A 22,768-nucleotide genomic window follows, 5' to 3' on the forward strand; every position below is an offset into this window, starting at 1 on the left:
GTTTTTCAACCACTTCACACATTTCTTGTTAACAAACTATAGTTTTGGCAAGTCGGTTAGGACATCTACTTTGTGGATGACACAAGTCATTTGTCCAACAATTGTTAACAGACAGATTATTTCACTGTATCACAATTCCAGTGGGTCAGAAGTTTACATGCACTAAGTTGACTGTGCCTTTAAACAGCTTGGAAAAGTCCAGAAAATGATGTCATGGCTTTAGAAGCTTCTGATTGACTCAAATTATGTCAATTAGCCTATTGGAGGTGTACCTGTGGATGTATTTCAAGGCCTACCTTCAAACTCAGTGCCTCTTTGCTTGACATCATGGGAAAATATAAAGAAATCAGCCAAGACCTCAGAAAACAAATTGTAGACAAGTCTGGTTCATCCTTGGGAGCAATTTCCAAATGCCTGAACGTACCACATTCACCTGTACAAACAATAGTACGCAAGTATAAACACCATGGGACCACGCGGCCGTCATACCGCTCAGGAAGGAGACACGTTCTGTCTCCTAGAGATGAACGTACTTTGGTGCGAAAAGTGCAAATCAATCCCAGAACAACAGCAAAGGATCTTGTGAAGATGCAGGAGGAAACAGGTACAAAAGTATCTATATCCACAGTAAAACGAGTCCTATATCGACATAACCTGAAAGGCCACTCAGCAAGGAAGAAGCCACTGCTCCAAAACCGCCATAAAAAAAGCCAGATACTTGCAAGCCGAAGAACACCATCCCAACCGTGTCCCAATGGCAGCATCATGTTGTGGGGGTGCTTTGCTGCAGGAGGGACTGGTGCATTTCACAAAATAGATGGCATCATGAGGGTGGAAAATTATGTGGATACATTGAAGCAACATCTCAAGACATCAGTCAGGAAGTTAAAGCTTGGTCGCAAATGGGTCTTCCAAATGGACAATGACCCCAAGCATATCTCCAAAGTTGTGGCAAAATGGCTTAAGGACAACAAAGTCAAGGTATTGGAGTGGCCATCACAAAGCCCTGACCTCAATCCTATAGAACCTTTGTGGGCAGAACTGAAAAAGTGTGTGTGAGCAGGGAGACCTACAAACCTGACTCAGTTACACCAGCTCTGTCAGGAGGAATGGGCCAGAATTCACCTATCTGATTGTGGGTAGCTTGTGGAAGGCTACCCGAAACGTTTGACCCAAATTAAACAATTTAAAGGCAATGCGACCAAATACCAATTGAGTGTATGTAAACTTCTGACCCACTGGGAATGTGATGAAATAAATAAAAGCTGAAATAAATAATTCTCTATACTATTATTCTGACCTTTCACATTCTTAAAATAAAGTGGTGATCCTAACTGACCTAAGACAGGGAATTTTTACTAGGATTAAATGTCAACTGAGTTTAAATGTATTTGGCTAAGGAGCATGTAAACTTCCGAGTTCAACTGTAGATGGATGGATGGATGGATGGATGTATAGATAGATGAAAAATGTGTGGGTGGAGACCCAAGAGTTGTTCGTGTTCTTGTAGCTGCCATATTTTCCCCTGGTTCAGACAGCAGTGAATCTCTGTGTTGGATACATCTTTTTATATTTTTATCTCATCTATCAACCCCCTCCCCCAATACTCTCTTCAAAACCTCAAAACATTTCCATGTAAACCTGTTGAAATCACAGGCTGTGTGTTTTTGGCCCACATTTGGTGGCTCAGTCAGTACATTGGGACCACAACCCTCACCCCCTCCTTCTCTCTCTTTCTTGCTGGCTTTCGGGGTCTGTGAATCAGATTCGTGAGGTGGTCTTTCCTCCTGCTGATCTTTAAACGTACATACTGTATTTAAATATACAGTTAGGCAGTGATGAGGGAAAGTCTTAAACAGACAGATGCCCCTCACATGGAAACAATAGATGACAATGAGGATGAAAAAACCTACAGTATGCAAATCAACATGAAGTCGGAAAATATTTCAACTAGATATCTTCAGTAGAAATGTTTCAACAGGATAACTCATTTGTTCCTCTCTCTCATCACTCAATCTCGACCTCATTCCAGCACACTAATGTTACAAAACTATAGGAATTAAAGTTCAAATTACTCTTAATTGTGCATAGCATTTTGATGTTGAATATGTATTTGAATTAGCATTTTGTGGTTGGTCGATTTAAACTGGGCTCATATAGGGATACATCAAATAAAACTTTGAGCTGTGAAATATCTCAATACACTTCACTTCAGTGGACAGTGCACCACTGAATGAAATTGGAATGAATGAAATTAGATGTGTCAAATTGCCAGTTGGCAACCAATTAATTGACACATAAACAAACATTACAATAATTCACTGATAATTTTTCTTCCGGTGTTCTCTGCAGTGTGCATCATATAAAGAGTAAAAAAATAAATAAGATTCTAAATTAATACATAATGGTAAATAAGGTTATCCAAACAATAATTAATCCCTAGAGCAGTTACATACATACAAATAAATACAGAAAAATGAAACAGAAGGCATTTGAACCCAGTCTGGCCATATCAGTAGGCTGATGTGGCCAGCCTTTTACCGGCAGCTGAGAAGAGGCAGATGAGTGATGAGATAAGCTAGATTCTGTCTGCTGAAAGGATGTACAGAGCCTTCAGAAAGTATCACACCCTTTTTCACGGCTGTCGAAAGGAGCGGACCAAAGTGCAGTGTGGTTGTAGTTCCACATTTTATTAAATCCGTGAAACTTTGCAATACATAAATAACTGAAATTGACAAAACAACAAACCGTGATGCAGAGAGAAACAAACACTACTCAAAATATAATAACCCACAAAAACAGGAAGTAAAAACCACTACTTAAATATGATCTCCAATTAGAGGCAACGAGGACCAGCTGCCTCCAATTGGAGATCAACCCCTAAAACAACAACATAGAAATAGAAACCTAGAACTAAACATAGAAATAGAAAACATAGAAAAACACAAAACACCCCCTGTCACGCCCTGACCTACTCTACTATAGAAAATGACATCTTACTAGGGTCAGGACGTGACACCCTTTGATTTTTTCCACATGTTGTGTTACAAAGTGGGATTAAAATATATTTAATTGTAATTTTTTTTGTCAACGATCTACCAACAAAACTCTAAATACATGTTAGAATCACCTTTGGCAGAGATTACAGCTGTGAGTCTTCCTGGGCAAGTCTCTAACAGCTTTCCACAACTGGATTGTGTAACAAATGCCCATTATTCTTTTCAAAATTCTTCAAGCTCTGTCAAATTGTTTGTCGATCATTGAACACATTTACATGCACACTAATAATTCGATTTTAAACTGATTATGGCAGTAGGCTGAGTATGGCAATAGTCATGTAAAGACTTTAACCAGTCAATCAAACGTATTTATAAAGCCCTTTTTACATCAGCAGATGTCACAAAGTGCTATACAGAAACCCAGCCTAAAACCACAAACAGCAAGCAATGCAGATGTACAGTAGAAGCACGGTGGCTAGGAAACACTCCCTAGAAAGGCAGGAACCTTGGAAGAAACCTAGAGAAAAAACAGGCTCTGAGGGGTGGCCAGTCCTCTTCTGGCTGTACCGGGTGGAGATAGTACATGGCTATTAAGGCCAGATTGTTCTTCAAGATGTTCAAACTTTCATAGATTACCAGCATGGTCATTCAGAGGTCGAGACAGCAGGTGCGGTAGAGAGAGAGAGAGGTAGACGTCCAGCGAACAGGTCAGGGTTCCATAGCCGCAGGCAGAACAGCTGAAACTGGAGCAGCAGCATGACCAGGTGGACTGGGGACAGCTAGGAGTCATGAGGCCAGGTAGTCCTAAGGCATGGTCCTAGGGCTTAGATCCTCTGGGAGGGGAGGAAGAGAGGGAGAGAGAGAGAATTAGAGGGAGCACACTTCAATTCACACAGGACACCAGATAAGACAGGATAATTACACCAGATATAAAGACTGATTCTAGGCCCCAGCACATAGACTATTGCAGCATAGATACTGGAGGCCGAGGCAGGGAGGGGGTCAGGGACACTGTTTACAGGGCATTAGGAAAGTATTCAGACCCCTTGACTTTTTTCAAATTTTGTAAAAGTTTTAAACAAACTATTATATTAATCTGACTGTGCATGCAACTGTATTCACTGCTAGACAGCCATTTTCAGGTATTGCCATAGATGTTCTAGTCTACAGTCAAAACTGTAACCTGGTCACTCAGGAACATTCACTGTCTTCTTGGTAAGTAACTCCAGTGTAGATTTGGTCTTGTGTTTTAGGTTATTGTCCTGCTGAAAGGTGAGTTCATCTCCCAGAGTCTGGTGGAAAGCAGACTGAACCAGATTTTCCTCTAGAATTTTGCCTGTGCTTAGCTCCATTCCGTTTCTTTTTGACCCTGAAAAAATCCCCAGTACTTAACAATTACAAACGATTTCATACCCATAACATGATGCAGCCACCACTATGCTTGAAAATATGGAGAGTGGTACTCAGTAGTGTGTTGTGTTGGATTTGCTCCAAACATAACACTTTGTATTCAGGACAACAAGTTAATTGCTTTGCCACATTTTTTTGCAGTATTACTTTGGTGCCTTGTTGCAATCAGGATGGATGTTTTGGAAAAAAAATATTCTGTACAGGTTTCCTTTTTTTCACTCTGTCAGTTACTGTAGGTTAGTATTGCAGAGTAACTACAATGTTATTAATCCATCCTCAGTTTTCTCCTATCACAGCCATTAAACTCTGTAACTGTTTTAAAGTCACCATTGGCTTCATGGTGAAATCCCTGAGCTGTTTCCTTCCTCTCCGGCAACTGAGTAGGAAGGACGCCTGTATCTTTTTAGTGACTGGGTGTAATTAATAACTTCACCATGCTCAAAGGGATATTCTTCAATGTCTGCTTCTTTTTTTAAAATTCAGGCTGTAACTCAACAAATTGTGGAAGAAATGTAGGGGTGTGAATACTTTCTGAAGGCACTGTATATTACATTTTTCTGTTCAGCTGATTTTTAATCCAGAGGTTGAACCTGAAGGTCTACAGTTATCTACAGTACACTCAGTGGTGGAAAAAGTACCCAGTTGTTTTACTTGAGTAAAAGTATAGATTCCTTAATAGAAAGTTACTCAAGTAAAAGTGAAAGTCAGCCAGTAAAATACTTATTGAGTAAAGTATACAAGTATTTGGTTTTAAATATACTTAAGTATCAAAAGTAAAAGTATAAATCATTTAAAATTCCTTATATTAATCAAAACAAAATGTATTTGTCACATGCACCGAATAAAACAGGTGCAGACCTTACCGTGAAATGCTTACTTACAAACCCTTAACCAACAATGCAGTTAAGAAAAATAGAGTTAAGAAAATATTTACTAAATAAACTAAAGTAACATAATAAAATAACAATAACGAGGCTAAAGTATATATGGGGGGTACAAGTACCTAGTCAATGTACTGGGGAACAGGTTAGTCGAGGTAATTGAGGTAATATGTACATTAACGTAGGAGTAAAGGGGCAAAGCAGACAGCACCATTTTCTTGTTTTAAAATGTGTGGATAGCCAAGGGCACTCTAACACATTTGTGTTAAGTGAGTCCGAGGAGACAGTAGGGATGACCACATGTTCTCTTGACAAGTGCAAGAATTTGACCATATTCCTGTCCTGCTAAGCATTCAAAATGCAACGAGTACTTTTGGTTGTCAGAGAAAATGTATGGCGTAAAAAGTACAATATTGTCTTTTAAGAATGTAGCGGAGTAAAAGTTGTCAAAAATAAAAATAGTAAAGTACAGATACCCCCAAAAACAATTTAAGTAGTACTTTAAAGTATTTTTACTTAAGTACTTTACACCACTGAGTACACTGTGTGTGCACAGAATAATTCCAAAAGACCAGCTATGTAGAACAATGATACACCAGGCTGTAAAGTCTCAATAAATGCAACAATTATTCTTTCAAACTGTTTAGAGTTTGAATGTTTTGGTTTTTAAAAACTTGGGTTTGGGTTTTTTAAATGCATTTAAAAAGAAAATCCCATTCCTTACCTATCCACAATAATCATTCATATCACAAGTTATTATTGATAGAATATCTCCTCTGCCATATAACATGAGACATTCTTCATATAAAGATTCCAAAATGGCCTTTCCTATACATTGCACTTGTGCAAATGCTTTGTAAACCCGGCCCGTATATTTATCAAAACATGCAGCACCCTGCAATATTATAACACCATCTGGGCATGCATGAGTATCATAAGTCAATATAGGTGTAGGGCCATCAATGGAATGTTGTTATATTTTTAGTAATGTGTTTTTCATTTTTATTTTCCGCTGCAGGACACTGACGTCGAAGCAGAACTGAAAATTAGACCGAATTAATTTCTGCTGTGCTTGCTTCTTTGAAACAGATGCCTTATTCCATTCAGCTGTTTTTGTTATAGTAAGACTGAAACCAACACAACGTGCGAGTGTGTCTTCATAGTGTTTATGCGTTTGTGGTGGGAGGAAATGTATGAACTTAATGTATCCACCTAGTGGATAAAATGTAGTCTACAGTAGTTCCGTTTGTAGACCTACAAAAAATGAGAGCCCTTTGAACAGATAATTGTTGATGCGGATGTTTAGGAGTTTTACGGTAAATGCGCGTTGCATCATGGGAATAATAGTAAAATGGAGGTGCCCTTATGGCATGCATGACTTTATGCATGTCGACGCTTTAAAACGTGAATTTCGATTTGTCTGTAGTTAATGAACAGCTATTAATGCGTCCCTTTGTTTTGTATTAGCATTTCATTATCATATTAGCTTGACGAATACAAGGTCATAAAGACGTGCAACGCTTCAGGTAAACATGGTATTGCCTGTTTGCTACGCTAGCTGGCTGAGCTAGCTTAGCTAGGTCAATTTATAGGCCAAGAGGAACATATTTTTATTTTAGCTACAGTAGCTACCTCTCTTGTTTTTGCAAACATTGTACCTAATATTACACTAGTAGCTAGGTAAAGTTACTAGGCTGTAGCAATATGTTTTTCGTGTAGCTGTATGTGCTGTACTGTACATTTTCTTATTTAGTTATCTAGTAAGTTTTAGCTAGGTATTTTACCTTTCCACAATGACTGACGACCTCTGTGTGTATTTCAGGTGAGCCATGTCTCTGTTGAGAGGGTTGCTGAAGGCTGGGGTGTCTCTTTGCCACTCCACACTACAAACAACCAGACAGATAAGCACTGGTATGTGTATAATACATTGCAATTCAGATGCAATGTTTTGTAGCTGCTGTAAATGTCATAATAGGCCTATTTTGCGTGCACACAATTTGTCTACTACAAACAGGACACTGATACATTAGGTGTCATATAATCGTTGTTTATACTGTAGCATTAGTCATTATAGTTATTCTTGTCAATTTAACATTCTATTGCTACTGGAAGTAGCCCAGCTAATGAGATCAAAATGTGTGTTTCAGGTGTGTGCTGTCCAGTCCGTATGAATGCCATTCCTGAGTTGAAGAAGGTGGACAGGTGGACTGAGAAGAGGAGCATGTTTGGGGTTTATGACAACATAGGAATTTTAGGTAATTGGGAAGTTATCAGCATCAAATCATAGCTCATTTGACCTGATGTCAAGACATTGAGTTGATGCATAACTTTAATATCTTTATGAAAGTGCTGCCCAGTCTCTTGGGACTCAAACCATTTCAGCAACATGACACTGTCCTCTGGACTAACTTAAAATCTACTCTTGGTTACCAGGTAGATATGAAAATGGACACATGCTGAAAATGTCACTTTTGCCCCATGCTAAAAATGTAATGTAAGGCTTCTGCCATATTGACAGTTCATACAAAATGGTACAATGCTGTCTTTTGGGGGTTAAACCAATGACAGCACCATGGCACTGACCACAAGTGCTGTCCAGTCTCTAGGGGGGCTCAAACCATTTCAGCACCATGGCACTGTCCACAAGTACTGCCCAATCTATGAGGTTAAAACCATTTCAGTTTCAGCAACATGCTGCTGTCCACAAGTACTGTCCAGTTTCTATGAGGTTTGACCCATTTCAGCACCATTGCACTGTTCAGCAATACATAGACACGTGTCGAACTACACACACACACTCTCTCTCCTTTAACAGGCCTTACATCTCTAACGCGTTGTCTGTAGGTGACTTCAAAGCCCACCCTAAGGACCTGATCGTCGGGCCGGTCTGGGTGAAGGGTTTCCGTGGCAACGAGCTGCAGCGTCTGACGAGAAAGAAGAGGATGGTAGGAGACAGGATGATGACGCAGGACAAACACGATATGGAGAAGAGGATCCGCTTCCTCTATCGACACTTCAACCGCTTTGGGAAACATCGCTGATCTGATCTGGGACTGAGCGGTCTGGCTAACAATGCTAAACTACTACTGTACTAACAACCTGCCCACTGGACCACATTCAGACTCTAAAGAGAGAAATGTCTGCTACTCAGTTGTGCCACTTAGATTTATATCAGCCCCTTAGTTCCCCTTTTCTTATATCCATATTGGGGTAAGAGGAAGCTGGTTGCACATTTTCTTTTAAGTTGACAGCTGGAAAATGTTGGATTCATTTAGTATTGTTAGCAATAAATCAACACGCACATCTGTAAAATACATGTTTTGAACCACACAAATTTGATGCTCTATGGTCGGTAAATATTATCACATTGGGGACGTTGTGGGTATACCATGTGTTGTGTGAGATGATAATAAACAAACATTTGAGTGATTTTATTGTAAGCCTGCATTACTATTTGACCTTAAGGTAGTTAGTTATTTTGACCTAAATTGTTGATCCATGTGAATGTGCCTATAGCAGTAATTGAAAGTTATATATTCAATAATCAATCAGTTAACCAAATATTATATTTGACTAAGCAGTCTACATATTACATTGCCCTATGGCGTGGCTAGCACGTTTTCAATGCAACCAATGGGGCTATATTGCTCCATACCGCAGCTCACTGCTGTGCAATAATGTTTGCACTGCCTCCCCTCTCGTTGTATTCATGTACTAAAGAGGAATAACCCAGTTATGGTCATGATGAAACTGGAATAAATCAAACATAGGGACAGATAGTGAGTAGTCTATATCTGGGTGTTAGTGAGAAGCCTAGTCGTCCCGGTGGAGAAGGGAGCACTTACAAGCCGGGGGGAGGGGGGGTCAACGTTCTGTACCAAGCAATGTACCGCAGTGTCGTCCTGCCGCCCTATCCGACACAGAGAAAACTGCAGTACTGCAAAGTGTGGAGAGAGAGAGGGGAGCGCGAGAAAGAGGAGGAGGGGGGGGGGGGGGGGCTGGGAAAGAGGTACCGCACCATCGTTATGAGTCCAACTGGAGAGAGAGAAGGGAAGGGGAGCGACGCATTATTGCAGTATAGTGCCATCACACAAACACACTAACGAAATTAGCGCACTAACCCATAAACCGACACACACAGATACGCTTCCACACACTCGCCGGGAGAGGGGCAACAACGGCGGTGTTAGATAATTCAGAAATTAGACCACCGGAAAATAGTGAAATTATATAATTGGGTCATGTAAAGGAACATGAAATCAGTTGTGTTTAGCTTTTGAAGGGGAACGTGCAACCTAAACCATTGTTGTGATTTTGAGCATCTCGACTCAGCATTTTTGGAATATCACGACTTCTCTTGCATAGATTTATTATCTAAAGAAATTCGGCAAGCATCCTTGGATTTATTACTCTTATGGATTTTACGAACTGAAATTGAGAATCTGTGCATATTCACTTTCAACCTCTGGTTCCGTTGCCTTTCTTCGAGTGAATTATTACCCGACGCTTGCCTGGGTATTGCGGTACTTTGGGGATGACTTGCGGTGCAAAAGCATTGCTTTGAAATTACTGCACCAGCTTCTGCATCCGTTTGTTATTAACGCATCAACTTAATCAGTCGAGTCTCTGAGGTTCTGGACATCTTTGGACGAAGGCAGAGATTTTTCCCATAGCTTTTTTGTGATTTCGCTTTTTCATTTTTTTTACTTCAGACCCTTCGCCCTTCGTCTCTCGCGCTCTCTCTCGCCCCCCCTCCCCCCACCGCTCACTGACAGTGAGTCAGTTCCAAGCAGCTGCATAGAAGATGTGAGTATCGATGCAGGGCTTCCTATTTTTTACTTATTCTATTCATTTTTTCTATTCACTAAACATGATTTCTTCTAATATGTTGAGTATTTATATCATGTTGTCAGGCTCTTTCTTTGCTCTATTGATTTGTTCTAGCTTAATGTATTTTGCTGACGCAAGTCTTTTTCCCGTCACAGCAGCTCTGAATAATGGATGTCGTCTACTGTAGTTGATTACCCTCTGTCCTCTTCTGGGCTTCAAAAGAAAATCATTTTTTGAATGATTATTTTGATTAATAATTGGCTTATTTCAGCTGAAATTATGTTTTCTTTCTTTATACTATGGGGTTTGAACCTTTCTTTATACTATGGGGTTCTAGGGACTTCCAGGTTATCAAATGTCTGTGAAGTATTAGAAAATCAATATCAATGTGAACTGATTGGTCTGAGCTGAGGCTAAGACTGTGCAGGATGTTTGTCTTCTTCTCCTGTTACAGTAGGAAATACAGTAGGGTACTACGCATGACATCTGGGGTGAGACTGTCCTGCACCTGCAGTATAGAACAAGTTCATGCCTTTCAAATGATGGCTATATTCTTCATGGAATGGTTGCCTGTACTGTATATTTGACTAATTTCAATAGTCTGAGTCAGGACCAACACCACCCTCTCACCCCTCCCCTTTCCCTCACCACCCCTCCTCCCCCTCTCTTTACCCTTCTGAACCAAATTAGTTGTTTTTGCCCCATCTTTTAACCCTTCTTCCTTTTCTCTCTATTCTCTCCTTTTATTCCCTTTCTCCTTATCCCTCTCTCTTAATCTTCCTCTTCTCTCCAATCTCTCCTGTTCACCATCTCTACAGCCTCCCCTTACTTTTCTTTTGGCCTTTCCTCTCATCCTCTTCTTCTTATCTCCATCTTGCTTAATCTGACTCTCTCTCTCTCTCTGTCTGTCTCTCTCTCCCCTCTCTCTTTCTCTCTCTCTCTCTCTCTCTCTCTCTCTCTCTCTCTCCCTCTCTCTCTCTCTCTCTCTCTCTCTCTCTCTCTCTCTCTCTCTCTCTCTCTCTCTTTCTTTCTCTCTCTCTCTCTCTCTCTCTCTCTCTCTCTCTCTCTCTCTCACTCTCTCTCTCTCTCTCTCACTCTCTCTCTCTCTCTCTCTCTCTCTCCCCCCCCTCTCTCTCTCTCTCTCGCGCTCTCTCTCTCTCTCCCCCTCTCTCTCTCTCTCTCTCTCTCTCGCGCTCTCTCTTTCTGTCTCTCTCTCCCCCTCTCTCTCTCTCGCTGTCTCTTTCTGTCTCTCTCTCCCCCCTCTCTCTCTCTCGCTGTCTCAGGGAGGCATCTATCCCATGTACAACTCTGACTTTATCCCCTTTATTCTCCTCACCAACAGCTTTTCTCCTTTCTGTACCTCATCATTCATCTTGCTAATGCATCGCATTAGTGAAAACCGAGACTGTTCTCAGGGCATTCTCCCAATATTCTATGAAAAGTCACTTCTGTTAGTCAAAACCGGCAGACCTGCCCCGAGAACAGTCTTGGTTTGCGATACAGCCTCCCCAATACACTTCCTCTCCCTCTTCCCCTCTCTTGCTTCCAATTCCTTCCTTTAGCTCATATCCCTTATTTCCTCCTCCTCCTCCTCTTTCCCCTCTCCACGATTTACCTGCCCTTCTGTGTTTTTGAACTTTTAATCTGAATGTCTTTTATCACTGAGTACTGTTATCAAGGCTTATTTTTTTAAGTTTGAGTTACAACACCTCTAAAATGCAATTGTTTCAGCTTGACTGCTAAATGTAAAATGTCCTCCTCCTCCCCTTCCCCCTCTCCCTCACATCTGTCTCTTCTCTTCTTCCCCCGTTTCTTAATCTCCCCATTTATTTGTCTTACCCTTTCTCATCTCTCTCTTCCCGTCTCCCTCCTTCCCCCGCCTATCCCTCGCTTTCCCTTCTCCTCTCCGTCCCTTCCTCCCTCTCTCCCCTTCCCAGGTCTGCCCCAGATGCTGCTCCCCCAGCTGGACCTCCCGGAGCCCCAGGGGCCCCAGGAGCAGATGGAGCCCCAGGTGGAGGGCCCCCACCCCCTCCTCCCAACACCTCCAGCAACCGCAGGCTACAACAGACACAGGCCCAAGTGGAGGAGGTGAGCTAGTGTGACACGCACGTACAGTACAAACCAACCTGCTCCAGGCTTCGATACCATGCTCCTAACAGTACTCCCACTCGTGCCAAACCATACAGTACAACATTTGAAACTACAGCAAGTAGCTAGATTGTCAATCTGGGATTGACGTCACAGTGTGAGACAACTAGCAGCAATTAGGCCAGATCTCTGCTGCATTTCCAGTTGCTCCCTGCTCTCTGCACTCATTCACTCTCCTTGGTGTAAGCAATAGCGCCACCTAGTTTCCCCCATTTTGCTTTCATTTATCCAATTCAATGAAATAGGGGAAGGGAGGGAATGAGGGCAGAAGTAAAGGAGCAACCTTCTGGAATGAAATGCGGTCATGAGTCAAGCTGAAGAAACAGAGCTGACATTCTTTGATTGTTGGGAAATCTAAAAATAGAGCAGCATAGTCTACTCTACTCTACTCTACTCTACTCTACTCTACTCTACTCTACTCTACTCTACATTGCAGTTTGATTTGTTTTATGACTTATGTCATTAATGTTTTGTCTATGCAGTCTTCATCAGGGTGTGGCTTTCTGGGATCAACATGATATTGAATCAACCTGACATCATGAATTTGTCATTTTATTGCTGTGTGTTTGTGGTGTGTGCATAATGAATGAAGCGCTGAGAAATGTTGTAACAACTATTCCAAAATACAATACCCAAGATATCAATGTGGCTAGCATACGATACAACATGGCTAGCATACAATACAACATGGCTAGCATACAATACAACATGGCTAGCATACGATACAACATGGCTAGCATACAATACAACATGGCTAGCATACGATACAACATGGCTAGCATACAATACAATATGGCTAGCATACGATACAAACTTATGTTAGCTATTAACATGAAGAAAATAACATGGTTGATCAATTTATCTTAGTAATGGACTGCACTGCAGCTTGGGAATGGTTTCATGCTGTATTAAATTGTGTGATGTAGGCTTCTATGGCTCGAGCTGTCAGTAAATTCCTGTCCTCCTCTCTCCTCTCCTCCTCTTCTCTTCCCTCCTTCTCTCCTCCTCTCCTCTCCTCTCCTCTCCTCTCCTCTCCTCTCCTCCTCTCCTCTCCTCTCCTCTCCTCTCCTCTCCTCTCCTCTTCTCTTCTCTTCCCTCCTCCTCTCCTCTACCCACCTCCCCCTCTCCTCTCCAGGTGGTGGATATTATGCGGGTGAATGTGGACAAGGTTCTGGAGAGGGACCAGAAGCTGTCGGAGCTGGATGACAGAGCAGATGCTCTCCAGGCTGGGGCCTCCCAGTTCGAGAGCTGTGCAGCCAAACTAAAGAGCAAATACTGGTGGAAAAACGCAAAGGTAATGACAGTGATCAATGATTATATTGTCATTCACATTAGCAGACACTTTCCTCCAAAAGGTCTTCAGGTTAGCATATTCAGGAGAATTGCAAGGTAATAGTAATATTGATAATGATTGTAATATGGTTATTTAGCCAACTCTTTCTATCCAAAGTGACAGTGTACTGTCATATATTCAAGTTAACATATATATCCAGTGTACTGTATGTGGCCCATGGGGGAATCATTCAGATCCACAACTGTGGTGGTGTTGCAACGCCAGTACCACGCTCCACCAACCAGTACCACGCTCTACCAACCAGTACCATGCTCCACCAACCAGTACCACGCTCCACCAACCAGTACCACGCTCCACCAACCAGTACCACGCTCCACCAACCAGTACCACGCTCCAACAACCAGTACCACGCTCCACCAACCAGTACCACGCTCCACCAACCAACTGAGCCATGGAGGTGCAGGGCGCTAAGGCGGACACACAGCGTCTGTCCCTGGAACGCTGTCACCCACCTTTCCCGTGTACTAATCCCCTAATTAGCGTCTGTGGGCGGGAGGAGTGGCGCTCCGGGGAATGGGGAAATAGGGAGGCTCTCACTGCAGAGGTTTCTCTACATGCAGTTATTCTTATTAATTGCATAGCAATAGCACCAAAAATACACTGACAAGGGAGTGTGATGAAATTTTACGCTCTGCTTTGTGTTTGTCATCGTGCTGGGTTGGTGTTGTGTGTGTTTTTTTGGTCAGCAGGACTAACGTTAATCCGCAGCGACTTCACCCCTGAATCCAAAAACACATGTTGAATCATCCTGAGGAAAATCTATCAGGTTTATTAACTAGAAGAATAGAAGAATAAAGAAAGCCTTTAATTCTCCATTTGCTTTTCTTTCTAGATGATGATCATTATGGGTATCATTGGAGTTCTTGTGGTCGGAGTCCTTTTCTGTAAGTACCATTATTCACTTTCCCCTATTACCATTCATTGATACCCACTCACATGTAGTCAGTTAGAGGGTTTCTTCACGTCTTTTAAACTTCATTTGGAAATTTCTTAGCATATGAATTATTGTGCAGATGATTAAATGAATGTCCATACTTCTGTATCGCATTAGCGGATACTCACACTGCTCTCAGGGCAGGTCTGCCGGTTTTGATTAGCAGAAGTGACTTTTCGTAGCTGTTTAGGAGAATTAACGTGGCAGGCTAGGAGAATTAGGTTAAAGTTAGGAAAATGGTTAGGGTTAGCTAAAATGCTGCAACCAGACCTGTCCAGAGAACAGTCTTGGTTTCCACTAATGCAATTCTGTATCCATGCTAGTCAAGTGCAGTAGATGTTAAGGCGAAGGCCACAACTATAATCAGTGTGCACTTATAACAGGCCCAGGTCTGGCCTGCTCTGACCGTCTCCTAGTGCCTACTCTATAGTATGCCAATAATTCATGACAACTTATTACAGTAAATGATTGAAACAGTATAAGGCCTCTGTTACCAGTCATTCAGTAGAAACAACACATGTGTAGATGTAGCCCACTGAATGCAAAGATCATTATTTAGCTGTAAACACATTGTTAGATGTATCTTCAGTTTGTGATTTAGGAAGCCATAAATCTGCTGACCCAATTATTGAATGGTCTCTCTCTCCCTCTTTCTCTTTCTCCCTATCCCCCGCTCTCTCCCCTTTATATCTCCCTCTCTCTCTCCCCCTCTCTCTCTCCCCCTTCCTCTCCATCTTTCTCATAGTGTACTTCTTCTATTGAGTAATCCCAGCGTGGCAGGACACAGACATGAGAGTGAAATAGAAGAGAAGAAGAAAACAAAATCGACACAAATCCAAACTCCAGTCCCGCCCCCTTTCCTCCACACCAGGTCTTCCATCTAGCACGTAAACATAACGCTATTGTGTAGATGTTGTTGCTCTCTTTTCTCTTCGTCCTCCTGCCCTGCCCTTCCCTTCTCTTTGATCCATCTTTCTTCCTCTGTTTTGGCGTGCTGTCTCACTCACTCTCTCCTGCCTCTGCGTCTCATACATTATTGAAGTGTGCAGTAGGGAAAGAGAGAGCGAGAGAGCAGGAAGGAATGAAAGAGGGAGGAGATAAGAAACCCCTTGTGACACAGGGACAGAGAGGGCTGGAGCATACTGTAGGGAAAGAGAGAGAGAGAGAAAGCAGGAAGAAGTGAAAGAGAGAGAGAGAGCATGGAGAGAGAGAGAGGGAGTGTAAGGAGAGAGCAGCAGAGAAGCAGTTCTTTCTATCCAGATACGCCAACGCTTGTTCGTGTTACCTTTTGGAGAGCGTACCACATTTGTAAATTGATACTGACATACAGTACCTAACAACCCCTCCTGATCCCCTACCTCATACCACTACCATTATTAACACTACTTACTAATACAAGGTCATGGTTAAGATTATGATCATTTTGTCGTGTGTGTGTGTGTGTGTGTGTGTGTGTACTTGTGATCCAAATCAGTGTAGCCAGTAGCTTTTTCCAGGTTTAGTTGATGTAGGCCTTGACTGGCATTCCTGCCTTTTCCTTTACCTCCCTCTTTCTCTCACTCACCGACTGTGGTGTTTAAGAGAGAGATAGAGAGAGGACAAGAAAAGACAGGAAGGATACTGGAAAAAACAGAAACGACTTTTGGGACACTGACTTTTAGTATATCTTTATTCTTGTACCACAGACAGACAGACGGACAGTTAGCTAGATTGACATTGACAGACAGAAAAAAGACAATCTGTACCTACATAGAGTATTCTTTCAGGAGTGCAGACAAAGGTCTATACAGTATTAACTCTCGACACACCTAAAGGTAGGTCTGTGTAATAAAACATAGCACATTTGCATAGTACATTTTTGATTGATTAGTGAGCAGCTTTACTGTGTTGTGGTTGTGTTCAGACACTCTTGTACGTTCTAGTAGAGAGGGTACAGGGTTAGGGAGGAATGGTTCAATAGACTGTCCCCTATCTGGAGAGGACATAACCAAATAACCCCCCAAATAACCCACTCCCTGCCCATCAAACCAACAAAAACACACACACTGTTACCTACAGTAGCCAATACGCTGTTACCTACAGTAGCCAATAGGCTGTTACCTACAGTAGCCAATAGGCTGTTACCTACAGTAGCCAATAGGCCCAATGGAAGTAGTATTTGTGTCTTACTTGACTTGCATGGCAGACGATGTCCATAGTTTTGCCTATTTGTGTGACCTATGTATCTGCCATTTCTGAAACTAACTGCCGATTGTACATTTATTTTGTTTGGTTTAGTGGTTTTCAGGACCTGTGTATAGGCTACTGTAGCTATGCGCTCAATTAATAACTCATGCGTATGCAATGTAATGAAGCTCAAGAGTTTGCCAAATTTTTCTTGCTCACGTGCTTTCAAAATAACTATTACTCGACCAGAGAACAATGGTTGCTACAGTAGTATTCTGTCGGGGGAAAAACTAAAACCATAATACCGTACAAGTAGTACTATAAAGTACTTCATCTTTGCCAGACTACTGCTCCTGAAAATGTGTTTTTTAGTTCGTTTATATTTTACTTTTGGTGTTGGATATTCCAGAAAATATAATTTTCCTCTCAATGGTTGATAAAGAGGGACTGTTTGACACATTGTAAAACAAAATATGAAAAGTAGCTATGTGTAAATTACATTTATGAATGAAAATAGTGGTGATTACTCAAAACAATGATCTAATAATATTGTGCAATAATATTATTAGGTAAAGAAATTATACAACATGATAATACTGCGAGAGATACAACTGGATCATGAGAATTCTTTAAACGCATGCTTACCACTTGATGCTAATAAAGAAAATCATCAACATTAATGTGTTTATCATTGAAGTGAAAATGAACAGGTATAATACCACACCGTCTCTCCAGATTCAGAGAACAACACCAATGATACTATTAAAGAAAACATTTATTTGAAGAAAATTTACAACTGTTTATAGTACAACAGTAATTCACATTACAGCAACTCTTAAGATATTGGTTTTCAACAGCTTCAGGTACTGTGCCTCTGCGACCCTGAAAGAATCCAGGTCTGTGAATTAGGTTGGAAGAAAAATGTATTATTTGTCTGTTTGGACAGAAATTTGCTTTGCATCTCTAGGCTACTGTTGTCTTACTACAAACAATGGTTAAAAATACAAGGAGGTCCATATGGAGCATGGGGAACTTACCCATCACTTGGTAGAAGAACAGAACGGTGATAACCAGAAAACCCAGGACCATCCAGTAGGAATCTGTAACAACAGGGAACAGTTTGGACTAATATGAATGGACACCATTTTGTTTCTGCTCAGGTTCTCCCAATGACTCACAGTCAACAGGCACCCAACAGGAGAAAACATTCAGCAAAAGAGCAGTATCTGAACCTGCCTGATAAGAACACTCTATTTTAGTTGTCCATTCATGCCTAATGAACGTGACCCATTAGCAATGCTGATGTGCACCTAATTTCCTATTGTCCTCTCACGCCTGTGTCTGTAGCAGCCTACCTGGCTCAGGTGTCTCTACTGTCAGGCTGAGGGAGAGGGGTGTGTCCAGGGCCGGGTGGGTCACTCTGCAGGTGGCCGTGGTTCCAGTGGGGAAGGTGGAGGGGTGCAGGGTGAGGTGGGAGGAGATGGACATGGTCCTGTCGCTGTGCTGCCGATGGCTGGAGAGAGACACCTGGTCTGATAGGACGCTAGGCTCTGAGTCTGTAGAGGAGACGGAGAACCACTCCATCTGAGAGAGAAGAGTCTCAGTATAGTGTCTAATATTTAGGATACCCATATTATAAGTGCTGTATGATGACCTACCAATGAAAAAAAAAAAATGTATGAAATGTATGCATTCACTACTGTAAGTCGCTCTGGATAAGAGCGTCTGCTAAAATGACAGACAAAAAAAAGTAAATCTTCTGATTTCATTAGATGTATGATCACTGTGTGCTTGTGTGCTAATCACTTTGAAACAGTGGTATCTGTGAATATGAATGACTGGATATTTCATTGGTCGACCGCACCAGACACACACCTGGACATCCAGAGGGTAGTAGTTCTTGCAGTGGCAGCTCAGTTTCTGGGGCAACTCATCCCGAAATACCAGCTTCTCCTCAGAGAGAGAAACACGAGGAGGTTCTGAAGACAGAGAGACTTCGTATTTAGATGTGAATAGTGTGCACACTATGTCACACATGACATAGACACCTAATGTAATAAACACATGTTCATATGTGTAGAGAAATAATGTACATTTTAGTCATTTAGCAGACACTCTTATCCAGAGCAACTTACAGGAGCAATTTGGGTTAAGTGCCTTGCTTAATAAGGGATTTTCCACATTTTTGTCGCTGACATTCAAACCAGCAACCTTTCGGTTACTGTACCAACGCTCTTAACCACTAGGCTACCTGCTCCCTATGTAAAGAGACAATCAATCACAAGTGTTCTTAGAGGGACTCACGTGTGACGTGTAGCTGTATGACCTGCTGGGCCTGGTAGTCCAGTGCTGACGGTGCAGATGTAGGTCCCCTCGTCAGATACCTTCAGTCTGGCCAGAGTCAGAGACGCATTACCCTGCCCCACGAGCAGGGCGGCATCCACGCTCGAACCCTCCCTCTCCACGTGTACCGGAGGAGGAAAAAACGATGTGAAACAGAGTATGATGAGGTGAAAATTAGGTCCAATTCTCATTGTAATCATTCAGTAAACCTCTGGGTTCCTAGCTATGACAGCAATAAGACGTGTATTTTCCGTCTCTGGGTGGATAATAAAGTTACAATGTTGACCATAACGGTCCAAATGCACTCATCCAACACTTATAGCACCATCATAACTACTTAAATAATGCCTTTATTCTCTCACCTGCTGACCCCTCCTCTGCCTCCGTTTGCCCTGCCCTAATATCCAGCACTTTCCTCCCACTTCCTCTGTGCCGCCACTCAAGCCCCAGCTCCTGCCCTGGGGGTGGGGCCTGCTGCCTAAAGCCACAGTCCAGGAAGGCCACGCCCCCTAGAGGAGCGGAGTGGGACTCTGAGCGAGAGAACACCAGGACAACCACTGGGGAAAACAGGGGAGAGAGAGAAAGAAGGGATTATGGAGAAAGAAGCAAGTGAAAAGTAGAGAAAGTGCAAAGTACTAGATAAAGAAAGAGGGGTGATGAGAGAAGAGGCGGGGGTGAGAGAATGAGAGAGAGTAACAGTGTTATACATCATTACAATATGACCCGTCTACTCTACGACAGGCATACTACCAGAGCATTATAATAACCTCCTTGTCTCTGTCACGTCCTGACCAGTAAAAGGGGTCATTTGTCATTGTAGTATGGTCAGGGCGTGGCAGGGGGTGTTGTTTTTGTGTGTTTTGGGGTTGGTTTGTGTTTCATGGGGATTTGTTCTAGTTTTTATTTTCTATGTTAATTTTCTATGTGTGGCCGAGTATGGTTTCCAATCAGAGGCAGGTGTCTTTCGTTGTCTCTGATTGGAGGCCATACTTAGGCAGCCTGTTTTTTCCTGTGGGTTGTGGGTGGTTGTTTTCTGTATAGCCGTGTGCCTTACGGAACTGTTTTTGTCGTTTGTTTATTTTGTTTGAGTGTTCTCTCTAAAATAAAGAAATAAGATGAGCACTATACTCGCTGCGCCTTGGTCTAATACTTCCGACAGCTATGACAGAACCACCCACCAAAGAAGGACCAAGCAGCGGAAGAAGGAGCAGCATGAGGAATGGACATGGGAGCAGATACTGGACGGCAAGGGATCCTGGATATGGGAGGATATCCAGAAGGGATGGAATCACCGTCCATGGGAAGAAGTGGAGGCAGCAAGAGCAGAGCGGCGACGAGAGGAGGCTCTAAATGCACCTGAAGGCAAGACGGAGAGGCAGCCCCAAATTGTTTTGGGGGGGGGGGGCACAAGGGGAGTTGGGCAGGGTCAGGATGGAGTCCTGAGACAACTTCCCGGGCTTACTATGAGGAGCAAGTGATGGAGCAGACACCGTATTTTGCGGTGACGCGCACTGTGTCGTCAGGGCGCATACAAAGGCCGGTGCGAACTGTGCCCGCACCCCGCAGTGATCGAGCGGAGTTGAGTATCCAGCCAGGGCGGTTTGTGCAGGCCGTGCGCTCCAGACCTCCAGTGCGCCTCCAAGACCCAGTGGACCCTGTGCCTGCTCCGCGCACTCTACCTCCAGTGCGCCACCATAGCCCAGTACGCCCTGTTCCTGCTCCCTGCACTAGCCTGAAGGTGTGTGTGACTAGCCTGGCGCCTCCTATGCCAGCCCCACGAAGCAGACCTCCAGTGCGCCACCATAGCCCGGTAAGGCCGGTGCCTGCTGTGAGCACGCGGTCCGAAGTACGTCTCCCCAGTCCGGTGAGACCAGTTCCAGAGCCCCGAAGGAAGCCTCTAATGATGGTCAATGGTCCGACGTCTCCAGCGATAATCTATGGCATGAAGCCTCCAGTGATGATCCATGGCCCGGAGCCTCCAGTGATGATCCATGGCACAAAGCCTCCAGTGATTATCCATGACACGGAACCAGTAGTGATGACCCATGGCACAGAGCCTGCAGCGAAGGTCCCCAGTCTGGAACCTACAGAGACGCTCTTCAGCGCGGAGCCTCCAGCGACGTTCCTCAGCCCGGAGCCTCCAGCGACGCTCCCCATTCCGGAGCCTCCAGCGATGCCCCCTAGTCCGGAGCCTCCAGCGACGCCTCCCAGTCCGGAGCCTCCAGCGACGCCTCCCAGTCCGGAGCCTCCAGCGACGCCTCCCAGTCCGGAGCCTCCAGCGACGCCTCCCAGTCCGGAGCCTCCAGCGACGCCTCCCATTCAGGAGCCTCCAGCGGTGGTCTGCAACCCAGAGCCTTCAGCGGTGGTCTGCAGCCAAGAGCCTTCAGCGGTGGTCTGCAGCCTAGAGCCTTCAGCGGTGGTCTGCAGCCCAGAGTCTTCAGCAACGGTCTACAGCCCAGAGCCTCCAGCGGAGGTCGGCAGCGCAGAACGGGAGCTACGCCCGGAGCCAGAGCCACCTCCGTAGTGGGAGGATTGGCGAAGGAGGGGTGTAGCACAGGAACCGTCGTTGACGGTGGCCACCCTCCCTACCCTCCCTTTAGGTTTGGGGTTGTTTTTGTGGGGTTTTTGTTTTGAGGTGCAGTCGGGGTCTGCATCTTTGGGGGGGGGGTACTGTCACGTCCTGACCAGTAAAAGGGGTCATTTGTCATTGTAGTATGGTCAGGGCGTGGCAGGGCGTGTTGTTTTTGTGTGTTTTGGGGTTGGTTTGTGTTTCATGGGGATTTGTTCTAGTTTTCATTTTCTATGTTAATTTTCTATGTGTAGCCGAGTATGGTTTCCAATCAGAGGCAGGTGTCTTTCGTTGTCTCTGATTGGAGGCCATACTTAGGCAGCCTGTTTTTTTCCTGTGGGTTGTGGGTGGTTGTTTTCTGTATAGCCGTGTGCCTTACGGAACTGTTTTTGTCGTTCGTTTATTTTGTTTGAGTGTTCTCTCTAAAATAAAGAAATAAGATGAGCACTATACTCGCTGCGCCTTGGTCTGTCCCTTAAGACGCCTATGACAGTCTCACCCTCAGTCAGCAACAGTGTTGCCAACTAATTTTCATGGTAAGTTGCTAGAAGCAGGTTGATTTGTTGCTAAAAGTTGCTAAATGACGTTGTGATGTCATTGCGTGATAACATAAAACTGAGTCATTACGTAGAATACGCAATAACGTTACTCAAATTGACTGGCCATTCTGTAAAAAATATGATTTAACGTTTGTTCAGGGACAGACTCACACTCTTTTCTGTACTTCTGGCTGTACAATTTTGATTGAGACATGTTGATTGATGTTGTAAGTTCTGTTCAAGATCAAACATTCGTGGCTCGTCGAACAAGTACTACTGCTGCTGCAGTTAGCCAACAATGATTTGCAATTTGCTGAAACAGCTGCTGGCCTGCTGCTGACGTCACTCACAATGCACTTTTGCAGCCAGGCACGTGTGTTGTGACTGAGTGTGTGACAGAGAAAATCGTTTTTGTGTCTTTTAGAGGGAAAATGCGTGCATTTTAGCATTTGAATCACTTTTCAAAAGTTGCTAAAAGTTCCAAATACATTTTTAAAAGTAGCTAAATTTGTTGCTAGGTGCTGTTTGAAAAAACAGTTGCCAGGGTAGTCTGAAAAGTTGCTAAATCTAGCAACAAAATTGCTAAATTGGCATC

General features: G+C 43.3%; 2 protein-coding genes and 1 pseudogene across 3 annotated transcripts; 2 read left to right on the top strand and 1 right to left on the bottom strand.

Moving 5' to 3' along the window:
- The first annotated feature begins 6,616 nt into the window (after positions 1 to 6,616).
- mrpl51 (mitochondrial ribosomal protein L51) lies at positions 6,617 to 8,718 on the top strand. Its single transcript, NM_001139649.2, is given in 4 exon segments — positions 6,617 to 6,816; positions 7,113 to 7,201; positions 7,438 to 7,545; positions 8,135 to 8,718. Coding segments are annotated over 3 exon segments (387 nt in total). The 5' UTR covers positions 6,617 to 6,816; positions 7,113 to 7,119; the 3' UTR covers positions 8,332 to 8,718.
- A 540-nt stretch (positions 8,719 to 9,258) lies between these two features.
- On the top strand, positions 9,259 to 17,402 carry LOC106574196 (vesicle-associated membrane protein 1). Its single transcript, XM_014149866.3, has 5 exons — positions 9,259 to 10,096; positions 12,058 to 12,208; positions 13,404 to 13,562; positions 14,455 to 14,506; positions 15,302 to 17,402. Coding segments are annotated over exons 1-5 (381 nt in total). The 5' UTR covers positions 9,259 to 10,094; the 3' UTR covers positions 15,319 to 17,402.
- LOC106574190 (tapasin-related protein-like) lies at positions 17,397 to 19,791 on the bottom strand (annotated as a pseudogene). Its single transcript, XR_014380353.1, has 4 exons — positions 19,027 to 19,791; positions 18,598 to 18,701; positions 18,078 to 18,306; positions 17,397 to 17,822 (listed from the first exon to the last, which is right to left on the bottom strand). The product of XR_014380353.1 is annotated as a tapasin-related protein-like (transcript).
- Between the last annotated feature and the right edge of the window lie 2,977 nt (positions 19,792 to 22,768).

This window comes from Salmo salar, chromosome 02 (assembly GCF_965601325.2).
Source record: "Salmo salar chromosome 02, fSalSal1, whole genome shotgun sequence".
Lineage (NCBI taxonomy): Eukaryota > Metazoa > Chordata > Actinopteri > Salmoniformes > Salmonidae > Salmo > Salmo salar.